The sequence below is a fragment of the Daphnia carinata genome, chromosome 8 (genome assembly GCF_022539665.2).
Source record: "Daphnia carinata strain CSIRO-1 chromosome 8, CSIRO_AGI_Dcar_HiC_V3, whole genome shotgun sequence".
Classification (NCBI taxonomy): Eukaryota; Metazoa; Arthropoda; class Branchiopoda; order Diplostraca; family Daphniidae; genus Daphnia; species Daphnia carinata.
In genome coordinates this window covers 6,846,138-6,864,523 of record NC_081338.1, presented here as the reverse complement: position 1 = coordinate 6,864,523, position 18,386 = coordinate 6,846,138, and the positions used below count along the sequence as shown (strand labels likewise).

The window sequence follows — 18,386 nt, the reverse complement described above, 5'->3', positions numbered from 1 at the left end:
AAAACAGCGATCAACCACCTCCTGGGCAGACTAATTAAAAAGCGTGGCGCCAGTCTAAACTAAGATGATCTATACCTTTCACAGAAGTATGAGGCGAACAAACATGTCAAAAATGGTTTAGAACTTGAGTACATAGCTTAGCTGCGCAGCGGGTTTCCACACTGTACACACACGACGGTAATCCTGTAAGAAGATACAGCTTCACCCACTGACAGGGAATGGTCAATAATAATCAGCTCTACTTTAAGACTTGAGCCGAAATATCTGTGTTTCACTTCTGTTGCCTTTGCACTTCCCATATTTTCTTCGACCTTTTATATTAGTTCTTCTTTCGAAGCGTTCGCTTTTGGTCGACAACGAATCCCAGTGGTCCGCTTTTGACAGTTAGTCAATTATTGCAACACCTAAACAAATAAGAGAAGAAAATCATTTGTTATCAGTTGGCGCAAGTATTTTTCGTTAAATCGTTCTATTCTAAATTGTGAACACAGCTGTTTGCATCACCATGTCTACCTCGGAGAGTGATTCAGTTCGTCAACGCTCATCTCAAGGTTTTTTTTTACATTGAAAAGCATGTCATCAAGTCCGATCTAATTTCTTTTCATTACACGGGAAATTAGAGGACACGAATGACAATCATCCACTACCATCCTCAAAAGACGAAGGACGTGGTTCGATCGTTAGCATTAAAAGCTCAAGCGATCATCTGTATAGCAAGAAAGATGAATTACAGATGAATCGACGTGTAAGTTATTGTTTTTTTTATTTTACTAAATACCTGTTTTTGCTGATTAACGCTTGTGATTGTCACGTGAACAGATAAAAGACAGTGTTTCGTCTCCTTTAAAACCTAAAGTGATATTACAGTTTATGTAAATATTATCAGTTGAAAGAGTCTGATCGGAGGTCTCTCCAGATAATGTAAATGTTTTTTTCCCACGTCTAAAAAACTGAGCCGATCTAATGAATTTGCTAAACATTTTCCGATGACTCCCAAGAGTTTTCATAGTTTTCAAAATACCTAAATTGGATCTACGACTTGTTTTTTTTTAATGCTACTGTACTTCGGTCTTTGTGTGGTTGTCATTTTTTTTTTTGGACAGCCGTGTAGTTGTTTTTGGTTAATTCGAAAAAACAATAGTGATTAACCAGCACAGCATGATTTCAGGTGGGACTTTTCAGTGGAGTTGCCCTCGTCGTGGGAACAATGATCGGGTCCGGTATCTTCGTATCGCCAGGAAATCTTCTTGGGAAGTAAGAAACATTTTTTCCCCCCTTCCTTATTTTTTAAATGGAAATTTTCAGGCAATCAAGGAATCTCGAGCAGAGGATAAACTGAGACGAAAAAAAAAAATATGAGTAGATAGTATTACTACAAAGGAAGCCGAATCGGGAAGAAGAGGTTATCGATTAACTGTCTTTTAAAAAAAAAATGAATTCACATTAGGAAGGCCTTCTTATTTCCGGAGGTTTGCCGCACTAAGATGGTAGAAAAAAATATTAAAAACTGATAGCCAGACAACTATAGTATAATAATTTGTCTTCTTTTCTCTTGAGCCATTTTTACCATATTTTTTTTATCCTTCGATTCTTCTGTCCTATTCAGTGCCGGATCTCCTGGTTTATGTCTCGTCCTGTGGGCTGTCTGTGGTCTCTACTCTTTACTAGGTGAGTCCATCTTGAATTCGATCTATGTCCTTGCCCTAAAAATTTCATGGAACAATTCGTTACGGCATTAAAACTGAAAAATTGAGCCTCGAGAACAGAACGCACATATTCGTAACTTTTACTTTTAAATTTTTGAGTGATTGACCCATACCTCCAAGGAGACGAGATGGAATGATAGATATCTATCCCTTAGACGTACTGTTGAATTTTAGCGAAAGTTTGATCTGCGTAACACTTTTCAAGCATGGCCACTTTGGACATATTCGCCCACCGTGACATGCTATTTGCCAAAAAAAAAGTGAGATTAAAAAATGGAGATTGGTATGCGAAATAGGGTCATCGCAGATAGCCGTGCTAAACAAAAGTGATTTGACAAAGTTTCAACTTTCTCCAACTCACTTTCTGTTGTTGTTACCGGCAAATACGTTTGATTTTTGGGTAGAAACTTTAAGTGGGCATTGTGCAGAACGTGATTTATGAATCTATTAACTTTTTCTTAGGTGCCATTTCTTACTGTGAGATTGGAACGCTGATACCTAAATCGGGCGGTAAGATTTCCTGAAGCAACATGGCAAAATTTTAAGCTTTTTAAATATTTCAACTTGTGTGTAAATCTAAACCGTTACCTTTTTCTCGTTAAACAGGAGAGTATATTTATTTTCTGGAGGCTTTTGGACACACACACAAATTCTTTGGTCCAATATTAGCCTTCATCTTTGCTTGGACAGTGGTTTTCTTACTAAAACCATCTTCTCTGGCTATTCTGTCACTTTCGTTCGCCAAATATTTTAGCTCACCAATCCTCACGGCGATAGACTTTTGCCCTGATACCTATTTGTCGTACGTTATCAATCGATTACTCGCAGCATTATGCATTGGTGAGTTACGGTACCAAAAACAATAGGTTTAATCTAACAAGAATATTTGCTTTACTGACAGGTATAATTACCTTTATCAACTGTTATTCTGTCACGGCGGCGACACGCGTTCAGAACATTTTCACGGTCGCGAAATTGACCGCAATCGCCATTATTATTGGTGGAGGATTGTACTACCTAGGATTAGGTATAAAAACAAAAAAGTGAAATGCGACAAATCAATTGGAATTATCCTGATGAATGATCATACAGGTTACACGGAAAATTTAGAAATTGGATTTGAAGGATCGGCTACTTCGTTTGGACAAATAGCTACGGCCTTTTATGGCGGTCTTTGGGCTTACGATGGATGGTGAGAAGCTCGAATAATTACGGTTTTGAATTTGAGTTAATTTTGTTTTTCTTTAAAGGAATAATTTAAATTTCATAACGGAAGAACTACAAAATCCATACAGGTACGTTCATGCGCATAGTTCAGATCTCTAGTGCTTCAAAATTAGGTCAGTATTTTTGGATGAGTCATTTCTGGTGGGTCATAGCTTCTTTGGAATTGGGGTCACAAGGGGATGTAAAGGGCCTTATGAAGTTCTGGGTACATGCTATTAAGACCAGGTATGAGGAAGCTTAACGTAAAGGAAAAACAATTTTGTGTTTGTTGCATTTCCTCAAGGAATTTGCCGTTGGCCATTATAATTGCTCTGCCGCTGACAACCGTTTGCTACGTGCTAATCAACGTCTCATACTTAACTGTTTTGACACAAGAAGAGATTATTTCCTCCAACGCGGTTGCAGTGGTGAGTTAAACCTGGCAATCTAGATGAATGCAGTTCGCCATAATATGTAAACCCTTTTAGGACTGGGGTATCGAAGTGTTGGGTGCCGCGAGTTTCTTGATACCCCTCGGAGTTGTTATGTCAGTTTTCGGTACAGCCAATGGTTCCATGTTTACCGCTGGAAGGTAAGCTCACAGGGAAAACCTAAATAAAAATTCAGTAATTGTTTTATTCATTCTAAAATAATTACAGAATTTCACATGTAGCTGGTAGAGAGGGTCACGCTCCCGATTTCTTATCTTATATTCATATTGAGAAGAAGACACCTGTGGCCCCGATTTTATTAAACGTAAGAACTAGAACCATTGGCAAAATACAAACACGATTACTGTGCAACTTAATTCTCCCATAATTCCAGCTTTAACTAATCACGCGTTAATCTTTAGAGCCTGTTGGGAATACTCATGATTATCCCGGGAGACATTGCGACATTGATAGATTTTTTCGGTTTTACGGCGTCCATCTTTTACTGCGCTGCGATGGTAGCTCTAATAGTAATGCGATTCACGAAGAAAAACGAGCACAGACCGATCAAGGTAGACCTCATGATCTCTGTTGTATTGTTTCGCTGTCAAGCGTCCTGTTACTAATCATTTCTTAATACCTTCAGGTGCCTATAGTCATCCCCATAATTGTTATGGTGATTTCAGCTTACCTAGTCATCGGGCCCATAGCGGCTGCCCCTCAAGTGCAATACTTTTACGCCCTGCTTTTCATTCTGGCTGGACTTATTTTTTACGTACCATTTGTCTATTATAAGATACAAGTGCCGGGAATGAGTATAACTTATTTTTTATCATTGCTTAATTTAAAATAGTTAAATTCATTTTTTTGTTTCCCATACAGAGTCTTTTACTATTGTCTGCCAGAAAACTCTACAGATCGCTCCGACAACAGTCCACTAAAACCAAAATGAAACAATAAACTCGGATTTTCCCCCGTTCAAATTCAGGATTTGATCACAAAGCAATTTTCTGTGGGTTTTGACTTTCTTAAGAGCGTAAATCTAGAATATAACGGGAGTTCTAAATTCAACTCTAGTAATTTTATGATCCCAAAATGGTAACGAAGAAGGCACAATTGAAGGGTAAGAGAAGTTTTCTATGCGTGTGTCGACTGATATTATTGATATGTACTCTATGTGGAGCGTTGATTTTACAGGTAGACTGATACGATTGTAAAGCCGTGCACGTCTCCTTTTGTTTCTGCTTTTTGATTCAGTTCTTTCTACGAGAGTGTCGGGTTAAGGTCGAAACATGCGGATGTGCGATTGATTTAAGTGGAACGTATTCACATAGCAAGTGGGGATTGTTTCAACGGGCGCGGTTTCAAATAAATTTGGTCTATTTCTAATTTAAACCACATCGTGTTTTTGTAATTATTTGGTTTTAAAATGACCGTGGGTGAAAGTGCGGGAACTGATTCCATTTGCCAACGCACATCTGAAGGTTTCAACTCTTAAATATATTTAAAAATTAGTAAATGCAATTAACTTTTTTCCCCACAAAACTTGGCGATTAAAAGAAAGGATTACGCAAGATTCGTCATTGCAAAAAAACGATGGGACTGGCGGGATAAAAAGCATCGATAGCGTGAACCGTGATTTTTCAAAAGACAAGGACGAAATGCGGATGAAGCGAAAGGTGGGTTTCATTAGAAGTTATTAAATTTCGCAGTGTAATTTATACCATTCAGTAAAAATCAAAATGCTAATAAATTAACAGATTGTGCATTGACTGACAAAAAGATAAACTAAAAAAAGCATTCGTCCTTGCCCTTTGGTAGTCTGTATGGATAGGGATACTAACCACAATCTATTAATTATCACTTGAGGAGGATTTGATTGGACTAGCCCTGATAGCAGACATTTCTCTACGTTCAAATGATTAGAACAGAATTCATATTTTAGTTAGCCATTTTCGAACGATTCACGTAACCTAAGTTTAAAATTTAAAAAAAATGTTTAGCCCTGGATTTCACCTTCAATTTAAATAAATTAACATCTGATTTCAGATAGGCTTGTTTAGTGGGGTTGCTCTCGTGATTGGAAATATAATCGGCTCAGGTATTTTTGTGTCACCAGGGTATCTCCTTGCAAGGTACAAGCATTTTGTTTTCGTCGCAAAAAAAAAACAACAAACAAATGCACAAAACAAAGAACGTTGTTCTAATGCTTTCCTTTTTTTTCACTTGCTCAGTGCAGGGTCTCCTGGTTTATGCCTCATATTATGGGGTGTCTGTGGCGTCTACTCATTACTAGGTAAGGTCATCAGCGAAAAAACTAAATTACAAACGGCATTGGCTGTTTCCAATGTTCAAACGTTACATAGTGGGAAAGAAAATCTCAGTCAGCTGACGCTAAATTCTAGGCTAATCCACATTTCCAGAACAATTTTAAACAATTATGCCTTTAGGGCTCTGGTAGACAAAAACCAAAAGTTGCAAAATAAAAGATCAAAAGCTACAGTATCTGCGATTTACGTTAAAAAGCTCATTTCATGTTGGGCTGATGACGTCATTCTACTCAGTGCTGCAACATGCGCCATACTTTTGTGGGGGGAGGGGGGTCTAACTTGTTTTACACGAAACCCAGCTCAAAAGAAACTATCGAAAATACGTAAAACGAGGAAAAAAAAAACAGAATAAAGTATCTTACCTCACTGTTGAATAATAGAACTAAATTGTTGGCTGGCCGACGTTGAAACGATGAAAATGGTGGCAAAGGTTGAGAGTGAAAACCATTTTGTTCCCCTACCTTTCCCTTTCGAAACTCGTAGAAAATCTTTGGAGTTGCCAGACGTTGAATTGATGTTTTGTTTTTCTACTTTCTTCAGGCGCCATAGCCTATTGTGAGATTGGAACTTTAATACCTAAATCCGGTGGTGAGTTATTGTTTTCGAATATTTACCAATAAATTTTGCATATTACATAAGTTCAACATTTAAGCATAATATTCGATTACGCAACGTAGGTGAATACATTTACTTCCTCGAAGCTTTTGGGCCCTTAAACAAATTTTTTGGGCCGATGCTAGCCTTCATCTATGCTTGGGTTTCTGTGTTTCTTTTGAGCCCTTCATCGGTAGCTATTCTGGCACTGTCATTTGCAGAATATTTCGTCACTCCAATCCTCGCTGCAATTGACTTTTGCACCGACCCTTACTTGTCCTACGTACTCAATCGACTGGTGGCCGCCATATGCATAGGTAATAATCGATATTTAAGTATTATGCGTTTTTCACGTTTCAACCAATATAATTATTTATAGGTATCATTGCTTTCGTTAATTGCTATTCCGTGACGGCTGCAACACGGGTTCAAAATGTCTTTACCATTGCAAAATTAACTGCAATCGCCATCATTATTGGTGGAGGATTGTACTACCTCGCTTTAGGTATCGTATTACCAATTCAAGGTAGCGAAACAGTATTATGCCATTAAACTTTTTCAGGATACACTGAGAACCTAGAAAATGGTTTTGAAGGTTCAGCTACGTCATTCGGCCAAATAGCAACCGCATTCTACGGCGGCCTTTGGGCTTACAGCGGATGGTAAATGAAATTCCAGCTACAATAGATTAATGACATTTTAATATTTTATTAATTTCAAGGAACAATTTGAATTACATAACAGAAGAAATAAAAAACCCATACAGGTACGACAATTCACGAGACAGTAAACACATTTCGCTAACATTATTGTTTCTAAAATTGTGTGGAGGAATCTACCGTTGGCCATCACAATCGCTCTCCCGTTGACAACCATACTTTATGTATCGATTAACGTTTCATATTTAACGGTTCTAACGCCACAAGAAATTATTATTTCAGACGCGGTTGCTGTGGTGAGTTGAACACGATTTTTTAAACTTGAAAAACAATTTCGAATGACTTCGAATGCTCAAGGACTGGGGCATTAAAGTGTTGGGTCCTGCCAGTTTCCTCATACCTCTTGGAGTAGTAATGTCAATATTTGGTGCAACGAATGGAACGGTCTTCACCTCAGGAAGGTAAAACCATCACGAACTTGAAACACTATTGCCTTTTTTTATTAATTTTTGTTCTGTTTCTTAATTTCCAAGGATTTCACACGTAGCCGGGAGAGAAGGTCACGCTCCTGATTTTCTATCTTACATACATATAGAAAAGAAAACACCCATCGCTCCAATTTTATTAACCGTAAGTTTGCAAAAACATTTTCAATCACGATTGGTAAAACAACGCTTGTTAATTTTATTTCAGAGTTTATTAGCGATATTGATGATCATACCAGGAGATATCGCATCGTTGATTGATTTCTTTGGATTTACTATTTCCCTCTTTTACTGTGCTGCTATGGTGGCGCTGATTGTAATGCGATTCACGAAAAAAGACGAGCACAGACCCATTAAGGCATCATGTTTGATTAGCAATTTCAGTGATGTTGGAGATCAATTATTTACGTAATCATTCAGGTACCCATCATCATCCCAATTATCGTGATGGTAGTCTCAGCTGTTCTAATAGTTGCGCCAATCGTAGCAGCGCCACAAGTTCAGTATTTTTATGCTCTTCTTTTCATCCTCGCCGGACTGATATTCTACGTACCTTTCGTCTATTACAAGAAGACAGTACCTAGAATAGGTAAGAACACGTAGCTGTCGTACTCTTTCGTGGTTTATCGCATTATTTCATGACGTGTAATGATTTTGTTTTGTTTGTCCAGCGTCGTTCACTGTGTTTCTTCAGAAAACTCTAAAGGTAGCTCCAACTACCTAATTGGAAATAGAAAGCATCTGATACCCTGAAGCGAACTAACAACCATTAATATGGAATACAATTTTCAAACGTATATTGAATTTCAATAGTGGTTGAGGCGAATTGCGTACCTTTATTTCGGTGATTGAAAAGTGAGATGTTCGTGAGCGATTTACAACCGAGCCGGGCATACAGTACATAATACTGATATCGTTGGCACAGCAGATTATCCACAAAGTATTTGAAAACGATTAAAGGCCAGCCTTCAATACACCTATGAGTACCCAATCTTTTTTAAAGTCCCATCTAGTTCTTCATTGACGCTGTTCCTTTATGGTCGAATAAAACTAGCCATAAACTCAATTGAAAACTCACTGTAACGTGCTACTCTATCCTAAGTAAACACACAATTATTTTGTCCTGTTCAACGTCGAGTTTTAAAAAAATTAAACGATGACTCTAAACCGGGTGCCAGAAAATGATTTGGTTGCAAGACAGCGTTCGTCTCACGGTTTGTTACTGTTTAATTTCTTTTCACAGTCGGATTAAAAATATATTTAAATGAAATCTTTCTGCTCACGGGCCTAGCAGACGATACAAACAAAACTAGTCAATCGGCATTAGCAAAAAACGATGACAATAGCTCAACTAAAAGTGTTAACAGCCATAGTGACAACGATGACATGCGGCTAAAACGACAGGTAAACCATGTGTTCTCGTTTTCCTTTTACATATTAGATGCGTGACACGTGAAAATGACATCTACGCTGTGCTATGTGGGTCCAAAAATGGATGCAACACTATCTGTAGGTTATCAAAACAATGACGATGGGTTTAGCCGGACGATAGCGCATCCACTCATTTTCTTGCCAAACTAAAATAGCCTAAATCGAGTTAATGAATGTACCACCAACAAGAATTTGCTTAACCACTCCCAACATCGTTTAAGCGTTGTGTCGTTCAACTCCCGTTTGGCTTCTATGTGTGTGAATAGTACCATTTAATGACGTAATAATAGAAATTTTAGTTTAATAAAAACATTGATAAATAACACAGCATGTTTTCCGAGGTTGGACTGTTTAGTGGCGTTACGCTGATCGTGGGAACGATGATCGGTTCGGGCATCTTCGTATCAGCGGGGAGCCTTCTGGCAAAGTATGCGTTTTTATTTTGGCTAACGGCCCACAAAGTTCAAATAGCTCGCCATAAATTGACTGGGCAAAAAAAAACAAAAAAACTAGCAGCCCATTAACAAGGAAGTTGAGAAAAATTTTGAATAAATCATTTCCAATATTGTTTTACGCAGTGCCGGATCTCCTGGTTTATGTCTCGTCCTCTGGGCAGCCTGTGGCCTCTACTCTTTACTGGGTAAATTTCATTTGAAAAAAAAAAGACAAACAAAACTGTTCAGTCTTTATTTGAAATTGGTACATCCAAAACCTAGAGGTTGAAATTGATTCCAAAGTACGACGGTCATATAAAAATGTACGTGGTAAACTCGTGGATTTATAATCCTCGATTGTCTGATAAGCGTAAAAAAAAGATGACGGATGTGGGTTGGAATATTTATGTTCCCATAATTTCTACATTTTCTCTTTTGTCGCAATTTCTGGGGGAAGTTTCAACGCCATTATGGCCTCTATCGTAATTTGCATAATATTACCGAAACGAGCTTGCGTAATCGTTAACGAAAATAAAGGAACGTCCGAGATCACCTACGGATATGCAGATTTAACTTGTAACAAGATTTTGGGCTCATGACATCACTAGGCGCTGGCTTTAGATTGTCTTGTGTGACAGGAATGACGTCAGTAAAGAACCCCATCAACCCGAAGAAAATTCAAACAATAAAGAAAACTACAACTGAATCATAATTTTATCTTGTGGCAGATGAAACAAGTTTTTTTTGTGTGCTTTTTTAGGTGCCCTATCTTACTGCGAGATTGGAACTTTGATACCTAAATCCGGCGGTGAGTTGTGTTTAAGCACGTCACGTTAATCGCTTCAAGTCAATTTAATGCGGGTTCTAAAAAAAAAAAAATAGGAGAGTATATCTATTTTCTGGAAGCTTTCGGAAATATGCACAAATTCTTCGGTCCAATATTAGCATTTATCTTTGCATGGGTCACCGTTTTCTTGATCAACCCTTCGTCAGTTGCGATCCTGTCCCTTTCGTTTGCCAAGTATTTCATTTCTCCAATCCTCACGGCGATCAATTTTTGCCCCGACGTTTATCTGTCGTACGTGATTGATCGCCTCTTGGCCACCATTTGCATAGGTAAAAAGATATTATTATGCCCACAAATTTAAAATTTCCCTGGCAAATTATCTTTAGGTCTCATTACTTTCGTCAATTGTTATTCCGTATCGGCTGCAACGAGCGTGCAAAACGTTTTCACGGTGGGAAAGCTGACAGCCATCGCTATCATAATCGGCGGTGGATTGTACTATCTCGGACTAGGTACGATTATCTCATTAAATTTAAACAGCCTCGTTATGCGGAATGAGCATAAATAATGTCGTAGGATACACGGAAAATTTGGAAATTGGATTCGAAGGATCAGCGTCTTCGTTTGGTCAAATAGCCACGGCATTTTATGGTGGGCTTTGGGCTTACAGCGGATGGTAAGTAAAACGGGAAACAATTAATGACGCAGACAATAAGTCATTAATTCTTTCGCTTGTTCCAAGGAACAATTTAAATTTCATCACGGAAGAATTAAAGGATCCCTACAGGTACGTCAATGAAAAATCCTAATGAAGCAAATCATGTTGGAATTTTAATTCAGGAATTTACCGTTGGCCATTATAATCGCTATTCCCTTAACAACAATCTGTTACGTGCTCATCAACGTTTCGTACTTGACTGTTTTAACGCAAGAACAAATCATCTCTTCCGACGTAGTGGCTGTGGTGAGTGGGCACAGCATTCTAAATCGAAACCCTTTCAATTTCAAAAAAATATTTGAACGTTAGGACTGGGGAAATGTAGTTTTGGGGTCTGCTAGTTTCCTGATCCCACTCGGAGTGGTTGTGTCGGTTATCGGTACAACCAACGGAACCTTATTTGCTGCAGGAAGGTATATGACATCACACGCAATTTGGCTTCTGAAATGTTTAACGATTCGAGTATTTTTTTTTTTTACTCTAAAGGGTTTCTCACGTAGTTGGAAGGGAAGGTCAATCTCCCGATTTCCTATCTTACATTCACATTGAAAAGAAGACACCTGTTGCCCCGACTCTGTTGACCGTTAGTACCTCCATAATTCAATAGCTAACCATTCGGATTTGAAAGACGATTATTTTGTTTTTAAGAGTCTACTAGGAATACTAATGATTATTCCGGGAGATATCGGGACGCTAATTGATTTCTTCGGTTTCGCCATTTCCATTTTTTATTGCGCTGCTATGGTAGCCCTCATAGTCATGAGATTCACCAAAAAAGACGAACACAGACCCATTAAGGTGCGTATTGAAAATTCCCTTTTTTTCTACTTGATTTTTGTTAATCGATTCTCACTAAAAACAAAAAAAATTCAGGTGCCCATTATCATCCCAATTATCGTGATGGTGGTATCAGCTATTCTAGTCGTTGCGCCCATCGCGGCGGCCCCGCAAGTGCAATACTTTTACGTCCTTCTATTCATTCTGGCTGGCCTTATATTCTACGTGCCTTTCGTCTATTACAAGAAAAGAGTTCCGGGAATGGGTGAGATTTATCTTGTTATCATGACTCACCATTTGTTGCAACACTTTCCGGCTTTTGGGTTTTGAATAACTTTCCTTTTAAATTTGCCTTCCACCAGACTCGTTCACCATTTGGATGCAGAAACTTCTCCTCGTGGCTCCGACGACATCTCACTGAAACGAGAAAAAATAAATGTTAATTTACAATGAAAAGTTTAAAGTTTTCACCGCCATTACCTTGAAATCCAATTAAGCTGCGTGTATGCAAAACAAGCCGAGACACCTTTCTTGTGGTATATTGAACGCAGTATTTTATTTAGGTTTTCCATATCGTATTCATAAGATTATACAACACACAATGTTTTTTTTTTTCCTGTTATCCATCAAAACGATTAAATGCTATATTATTTATATCGAATGTGAAAAGATAACTATATACCGGAGGGTCACGTGAATTGAGAAACACGAAGATAATTATTTCGATGTGGATCGCAAATAATTATCTTCGGTCATTCAAGTTTCACATGACATTTTGTACAAACATACTGTCACAAACACATATACACGAAACACAAACAGCGAATGTAAATCCTGGATAGACCAGTTTCAGGAAAATTCTTTTTTTTTTCGAATGGGATTCTGTGTAAATTATTGGGTTTAAAGTTTTCTGAATTAACACAAAAAAAAAGGAGAGGAAACACATACACATTTGAAAAAAAAAAGAAGACAGAAGAAGAGAGGAAATTTAACTGTCGTAATTTTGTTTTTTGATACATGGCGAGTGATCAAGCGTTGCGTATAAAGAGATTGAATAGAGATTGTGTCCAACAAACACAACACATAAAGATTGCAACTCTACCGAGTGTACGATAAAATAAAAAAAGATAAACGAGGTTTGTGGGGCGGGTGAAAGAAAGGGTCACGAGAATATGTTTGAACTAGGGCATTCACCGTCTTTGGTAAACTGAAACGTTCGCGTTCCATATGCAAACTAACATGATAGTGGAGCCATGGTTTCATCAACATGTTAATTTCTTTATACGTCACCGCTTTCCAATCGATATATGAACTGATTCACACTTCGAATGGAGCTGGACATTAATAAAACGTCAAATTAAAGCGAGAAATAAACATGCAAACAGAATGAAATCAATATTTCAAAAAAAAAAAAACCTGATGAATATATATAGGGTAATTTTTGTTGTTTTTTTTTTCTTTGATATCTATAAATAGTGATATTAATACGAAAGGAAAGAAAAAAAAAAAACGTTGAACAGTTTGTTAATGTTCTCGATCAACAAGAACTGCTCTGAACTTCGCCCAGGTCGGCCAGTATCCGTCTTGCCAAAGACAAGGACCCTGATCCGCCGTAGTCGGGCTCAGGCAAGGAATTGCGGGCAAAGGACATGAGGTTCCGTTCATCCTCATCCGTCGCTTCGATCGGTTGGTAATTGCGCAGCTGGGCCAGGGCCGAGAGCAGGCGATTGTTGGCCGCATCCAGCGCTTGGATGGTCTGCACCTGAGCCTCAATCACTTTCTGCTTGTCGGCCATTTTGCGTTTCTCGCGGTGAAGTTCCTCCTCGAGCGAAACGAGTCGCGTAATCATCGATTTTAGCTGACCGTTGTCCTTAACTTCGTCCAACGCTTGGCCTTCCATTATCGGCGACGGTGTATACCTCGACGAAGATAAACTAGAACGCGATTCGTTATCGCGACGCTTCTCTTCTAGCTCGCGTTCCTTCACGGCCAGGGCCGCCTGCATGGCTCCTTGCAAATACAGCTGTTCAGCTCGGCTCAGACGAGACTGCAGAGATTCCATCGCGTTGCGTAAATCCATTATCTCTTTCTCGTACTGCAAACAAAAATTTAAAAAAAAAGAAAAAGGAAGGTTTTAAATCAAGAAAATCATTTTTATTTAAAAACAAAACGAAATACCTCGTCTAGAGATTTGGGATTGGAGAATCGATCCAAGGCGATCCTAGAGCCTCGTTTCACGTTACGATCGCGGAACCTGTTCGACGGCAATTGATCGTAATCGCTATCGGATGAAGATGAATCGTAGATGCGGCTTCGTGAATTTTGCGTACTGGTGACGCTGGATTTGCGGCCTTTACGACGGATGGCCACGTAGTCGCCGCCGTTATTGCCCTCGACGGGCGACACTTGATGCTGCGCAGGGACGGGCGAAGGGTAAATGCATCGCGGGTTGGTGCGAGGGGCCGTCGATATAAACAAGCGCCTCTCGTGCGGGGGCGTAGTCAGACACGAAGTCGAATCCGACGAAGAACTGGAGATCCTCGTTCGAGACATCGTCCCACTGCTGAGGCTGTTATTGTTGGGGCTGCTACCGCATCCGCCCCCATTCGAAATGAGCGTGACCCGGGGTGCATTCATTACCGTCTGGTGGACGTCCTCGCAGCTGGGCGTCCGATTCATGTCGTAGCCGTAAGCGGACGAATAGCCTCGGGGCTGCGGAGTGGTGGGTTTATTCCTCAAATTGTAGACGGGGTTGGTGAAGGCGATGGCGGCCGAGTGTTCGTTAACGTTGTTGTTGGCCGTCGTGATCGTCGGGGACGCGGCGCTGGCCTTGCGGAAACTGCCACTTGACGTCGACCTGTGCCCGTTCATATTGTTGGACGCTGGATCCTGTCCGTTGCTGATGGTTGGATCAACCGGACTGGAGCTCTGACTGTAGGCGAAGCTCTGATAACCAGAGCTGGCCACAGTGGACAGCTGCGAAATGGACACTTGACTACCCTGAGTGTTATTGTCTCCCTCTCCGCCGGAATGGCCATCCGGGCTCTCGTCCACGTACTGAAGTGAATCGATAAACTCGTCTAGATTAGCATTGGCCGAGGCGGCGGCGACGGCTTGCTTGTTGGGACCAAGCCCCAGGACCCGTTCGTACTTGGCCGACCCGTTTTTGACATTGAAAGAGGTGGCGCCAGTGCTGACGTAGTGGCCGTTCGTCTGACGCTGTTGTTGCTGCTGCTGCTGCGTATTCAGGGCACTCGAAGGCCCTCCAGATTGGTCGGCCGATTGGTTGAGCGCGCTGAACATGACGTAATCATCGCTCGTCGTCAAATCAATGGCCGTCCTACGTCCGGGTGCAGACAGATTGCCGTTCATGCCCGTGGTGACAGGTGGCGTCATGAGATGTGCATTTCGCGGAAGGGTTGAAGCCTTCGGCGACGTGCTTCCATCGGCTCCAGAATGCTGCGAATGGTGGCCGTTGGTGCTGGCACTGCCGGACACCGTCACCGACGTGACAGTCGGGTCATTGAAACGGAAAACGTTGCGCTGCAGGCTCTGAAATCCAGGCCGTTCCACGTCAACCATCTTGTTGCAATTACGATGTCCGTTGACCGTAACGACGCTGGCCGAAGGGACGGGCATACTCGTCTGGCGAGAATACGGCGGCATGCTGGTAACGGGCTGAGACAAATGGGACGAAATACCGTCGAGGATGCGCTGGAGCCGCTCCATTCGCTGACTCAGCGGCGCCACTTTGGACAAACTCTCGGTGAGGAGCGTGTGCAAGATGCTGAGGTTCTTGCAAACGTCGATATAATCGTCGAACTTTGAATAGCACTGATCTTTGGAAAGGGGGCTGGAGATCTCCTTCAGGTACTGCTTCATTGTCGACGCTTCCTTCTCCAAGAAATCGTTCATGAATTCCATAAAGTTCTCTTTACCCTGGAAACGTGTAAAGTTTGCCAACGTCTGCAGGGTTTTAGCGATTAGCGTCAAGTTGCGGGCAGCTTTATCGCTCGGATATTCTGTTTCGAAAAAAAACAAACAAAACAAACGAATGAGCGTTTTCCTTCAAAGTTTCAACACTTTAAGATGCACCTCGCGTGATGCCGAACAAGCTAGGCGAAAGAATGGCCGGGCAAAGGAAACGTAAGAAGATTGATGCAGAAATGAGATGATCGGCGACTTCTTCACGGCCAAATCCGGCCAAACGTTGGCGGTAAGTATAGAAACACTCTTGCAATTCCCTGTTTTTGTATTTTTATATATTTCCGAACGTCAAATGTTAGGGAACCATCGGTCATTTGATTTTTTATTTTTAGTACAAAAAAAACTTACGCAGGGAAGTAAGGAGTGGAATTGAGGATGCACCTCCATGACGATTCGACAACGGCACGCAAATGAGCCTGCTGTTTGGCCAGCATGGCCGGCGATGTGACCTTCAACGGATCGACTTCGCAATCTCTGTCAGCTGCGTGTTCGACGATGCCGCCGATCACTTCGGCCAGCCCCCCCCCCCCCCCCCCCCCCCCCCCCCCCCCCCCCCCCCCCCCCCCCCCCCCCCCCCCCCCCCCCCCCCCCCCCCCCCCCCCCCCCCCCCCCCCCCCCCCCCCCCCCCCCCAAAAAAAAATGATTCAACTTCATTCAATGCATACCATTTCTTGTTGGCAACTCCCTTGGCTTCTAGAATCCAGATCTTGAGTGAATTGTCAGTCCTTCGAACGTGTTCCTGAACAGGTTGAATCGTCTTCTTTAAACTGCAAGAAATAAACAAAAATACATTTGCATATGAGAGAAAGACACACACACGAAAGTTCATTTCATTCGTAGCTATAAAAGGTGGTGGCGCTGTAGGAGAATATATATAAATAGCGTCTCATAAAATAGTTGTACCAATTGCGCCATCGATCACGCTCCTCAGCGTTGGAGCAGGCGATGTAGACGTTGCCGGATGGCCTTGTGATTTGCAGGCAATGTTCCTCGCCGAGCACGGACTGGTGGAGCTGCTTGACGCCGATATCACCCGATTCGGACGATGACAGATCCACCGTCTGGACAGCGTTCTGGGGTGACGAGCCACCGATACCGCCAGGCCCGCACAGCAACGACTCGTGTGAGCGTGACGTCCTCAGTCGTGACAAACCCACTCTGTTTTCAAATCATTTAAAAAAAAAAAAAAAGAGAAAGAAAAATGAAAACATGTAATCTATTTCAAACTTTGTTCTAACTACCCCACAACTGTTAAATGAGTTAGCACTTTATGTTTCATGTCAAATAATGCGTCAACCAACAACGACAGTAATTCCGCCCACGTGTCCAACCTTCCCCCATCGTCAAACACCAAAAGAACACACGAGGGGCAATTAAACTAATGCGTTAATTAGTTGGTCAGTTTTCGCTCACGGCTCGCATTCCGTTTTCGTCAGACACAGACACACACACACACACGACGATGGGGGAGTGGAGAGGACGCGAGAGGGGGGGAGGAAATCCATTAAGTCTGGGTGTCCTCGCAAACTCGAAACGTCCATACACCAACTGTCCCGAACGAGTCCTTGAATAGCGAATTAGGAAGGGGGCGGAAACGCAGGTGTGTGTAACCCGATCGTCCTATCTGATAGAACTGCATTGAAAATAGGGGAAAACATTTGTTACGTACGACATAAAATCCCGACGTCTCCCTTTTTCTTTTTTTTTAATCTTTTGAGCGAATTTGCTATCCAATCTTTTTGTTTTCGTTTAAGTGTCAAAGTCTCGTAACGTTTCGTGCAGACCTTCGGGGCAAAATAAAAGTCATGTGAGATGATGGGAGGGTGGGGGAGGCTGAATAAAAAGAAAAAAAAAAGAAAATCAAACCTTGCAACCTCTGGGGTGTGATTGAATCAACTGAAACCACTCTCTGGAGAAAGACTCCAACAATTACCGCTACACACTGATGACGTTAGCCTCCCCCCCCCCCCCTATTTTCTTTCTTTTTCCATCATCTATGCGATTCTCTCTTTCTGTGTTGTGTTCAATAATAACAATCATCTGAAATGGCGAGAGGCAAAAAGCTTTTTCTTGGCGCAGCTCAAAGGATCTTCGATAGTGGGGGTAGGAAAGAGCAAATCAAACGGGGCAAGGATTCATCATCCCACCCTTTTTATTTGTGTGTGTGTGTGTGCCCAGTTTGAACAAATAAAAGAGAGACTTGGGGATGATGGATCGTACAAAACAAAACAGAAAGGAGACTACGGGTGATGTTATGTACCTTTTCTGATGGCACGGCCAGCGAAATATACTTTTGGAATTGCGTAAGCGCGCACGCAGACGACGGTACAGCCGACCTAGCGCCGTCATGTTCGACTAGCGATAAATGCCTGCGCACTGCCGATTTTTTTCCACCCCCTGTCCCTGAGATCGTAATGGCCACTTGTTTCTTTTATATAGCGCACAAGGATAGAATTAAAAAAAAAAAATAAAAATAAAAATAAAGTACACACAGAGAGTCACGGCAGGTGTGGACGACTAACACATAGGACCGAATCTTGTTTATCCCCCCCCCCACCCCACTCACAAGATGCGTCACGCGTAAATACACGAACGTTTGGAAAATTCCCGGCTCACACTTGTGTCTAAGTCATCGGATTGTTATTTTCAATGGGCTAAGGAAATTCCCAAACAAACCGCTGTCTGTTCCAGTTCGAATAGGAAAAAAAAAAAAAAAAGTAAACCACTTGATGATGACGATGTCAGCTGATTGCTAGGTGTGACACACGCAATAAAATGATGTCACTTTTACACGGTAGTGGCATGTTCTTTTCAAAAACAAACACTCGGGGCCAAATTGAG

General features: G+C 41.4%; 4 protein-coding genes and 1 long non-coding RNA gene across 5 annotated transcripts in view; 3 read left to right on the top strand and 2 right to left on the bottom strand.

Moving 5' to 3' along the window:
* Nucleotides 1–140: 140 nt before the first annotated feature.
* On the top strand, nt 141–4,414 carry LOC130700177 (b(0,+)-type amino acid transporter 1-like). Its single transcript, XM_059496687.1, has 15 exons — nt 141–551; nt 621–745; nt 1,169–1,254; nt 1,607–1,668; nt 2,169–2,216; nt 2,313–2,546; nt 2,608–2,733; nt 2,799–2,898; nt 2,957–3,001; nt 3,217–3,340; nt 3,401–3,504; nt 3,572–3,668; nt 3,766–3,915; nt 3,990–4,158; nt 4,226–4,414. Exons 1-15 carry the CDS (start codon nt 506–508, stop codon nt 4,282–4,284), a joined length of 1,575 nt encoding a protein of 524 aa, XP_059352670.1. The 5' UTR covers nt 141–505; the 3' UTR covers nt 4,285–4,414.
* Nucleotides 779–4,635, bottom strand: LOC130700208 (uncharacterized). The gene is made up of 8 exons (XR_009421639.1): nt 4,516–4,635; nt 2,618–3,523; nt 2,295–2,499; nt 2,068–2,204; nt 1,820–1,948; nt 1,568–1,703; nt 1,150–1,479; nt 779–850 (listed from the first exon to the last, which is right to left on the bottom strand). It is a non-coding gene; the product is annotated as an uncharacterized LOC130700208 (long non-coding RNA).
* Nucleotides 4,636–4,674: 39 nt separating this feature from the next.
* On the top strand, nt 4,675–8,208 carry LOC132087712 (b(0,+)-type amino acid transporter 1-like). The gene is made up of 15 exons (XM_059496688.1): nt 4,675–4,827; nt 4,904–5,026; nt 5,397–5,478; nt 5,578–5,639; nt 6,214–6,261; nt 6,351–6,584; nt 6,647–6,772; nt 6,830–6,929; nt 6,989–7,033; nt 7,099–7,222; nt 7,284–7,387; nt 7,460–7,556; nt 7,620–7,769; nt 7,832–8,000; nt 8,083–8,208. Exons 1-15 carry the CDS (start codon nt 4,773–4,775, stop codon nt 8,133–8,135), a joined length of 1,572 nt encoding a protein of 523 aa, XP_059352671.1. The 5' UTR covers nt 4,675–4,772; the 3' UTR covers nt 8,136–8,208.
* A 502-nt stretch (nt 8,209–8,710) lies between these two features.
* On the top strand, nt 8,711–11,895 carry LOC130700179 (b(0,+)-type amino acid transporter 1-like). The gene is made up of 13 exons (XM_057522195.2): nt 8,711–8,815; nt 9,184–9,269; nt 9,421–9,482; nt 10,037–10,084; nt 10,159–10,392; nt 10,450–10,575; nt 10,640–10,739; nt 10,806–10,850; nt 10,904–11,027; nt 11,091–11,194; nt 11,268–11,364; nt 11,430–11,579; nt 11,655–11,895. Exons 1-13 carry the CDS (start codon nt 8,798–8,800, stop codon nt 11,886–11,888), a joined length of 1,428 nt encoding a protein of 475 aa, XP_057378178.2. The 5' UTR covers nt 8,711–8,797; the 3' UTR covers nt 11,889–11,895.
* A 200-nt stretch (nt 11,896–12,095) lies between these two features.
* LOC130700521 (ras GTPase-activating protein raskol-like) overlaps nt 12,096–18,386 on the bottom strand; it is a gene marked incomplete at its 5' end in the record, with an annotated part of 37,793 nt that continues 31,502 nt past the window's right edge. The window contains 6 exon segments of the mRNA XM_059496681.1: nt 12,096–13,653; nt 13,737–15,580; nt 15,654–15,802; nt 15,894–16,058; nt 16,061–16,312; nt 16,449–16,703. Of these exon segments, the coding sequence (XP_059352664.1) occupies nt 13,096–13,653; nt 13,737–15,580; nt 15,654–15,802; nt 15,894–16,058; nt 16,061–16,312; nt 16,449–16,703 (3,223 nt within the window).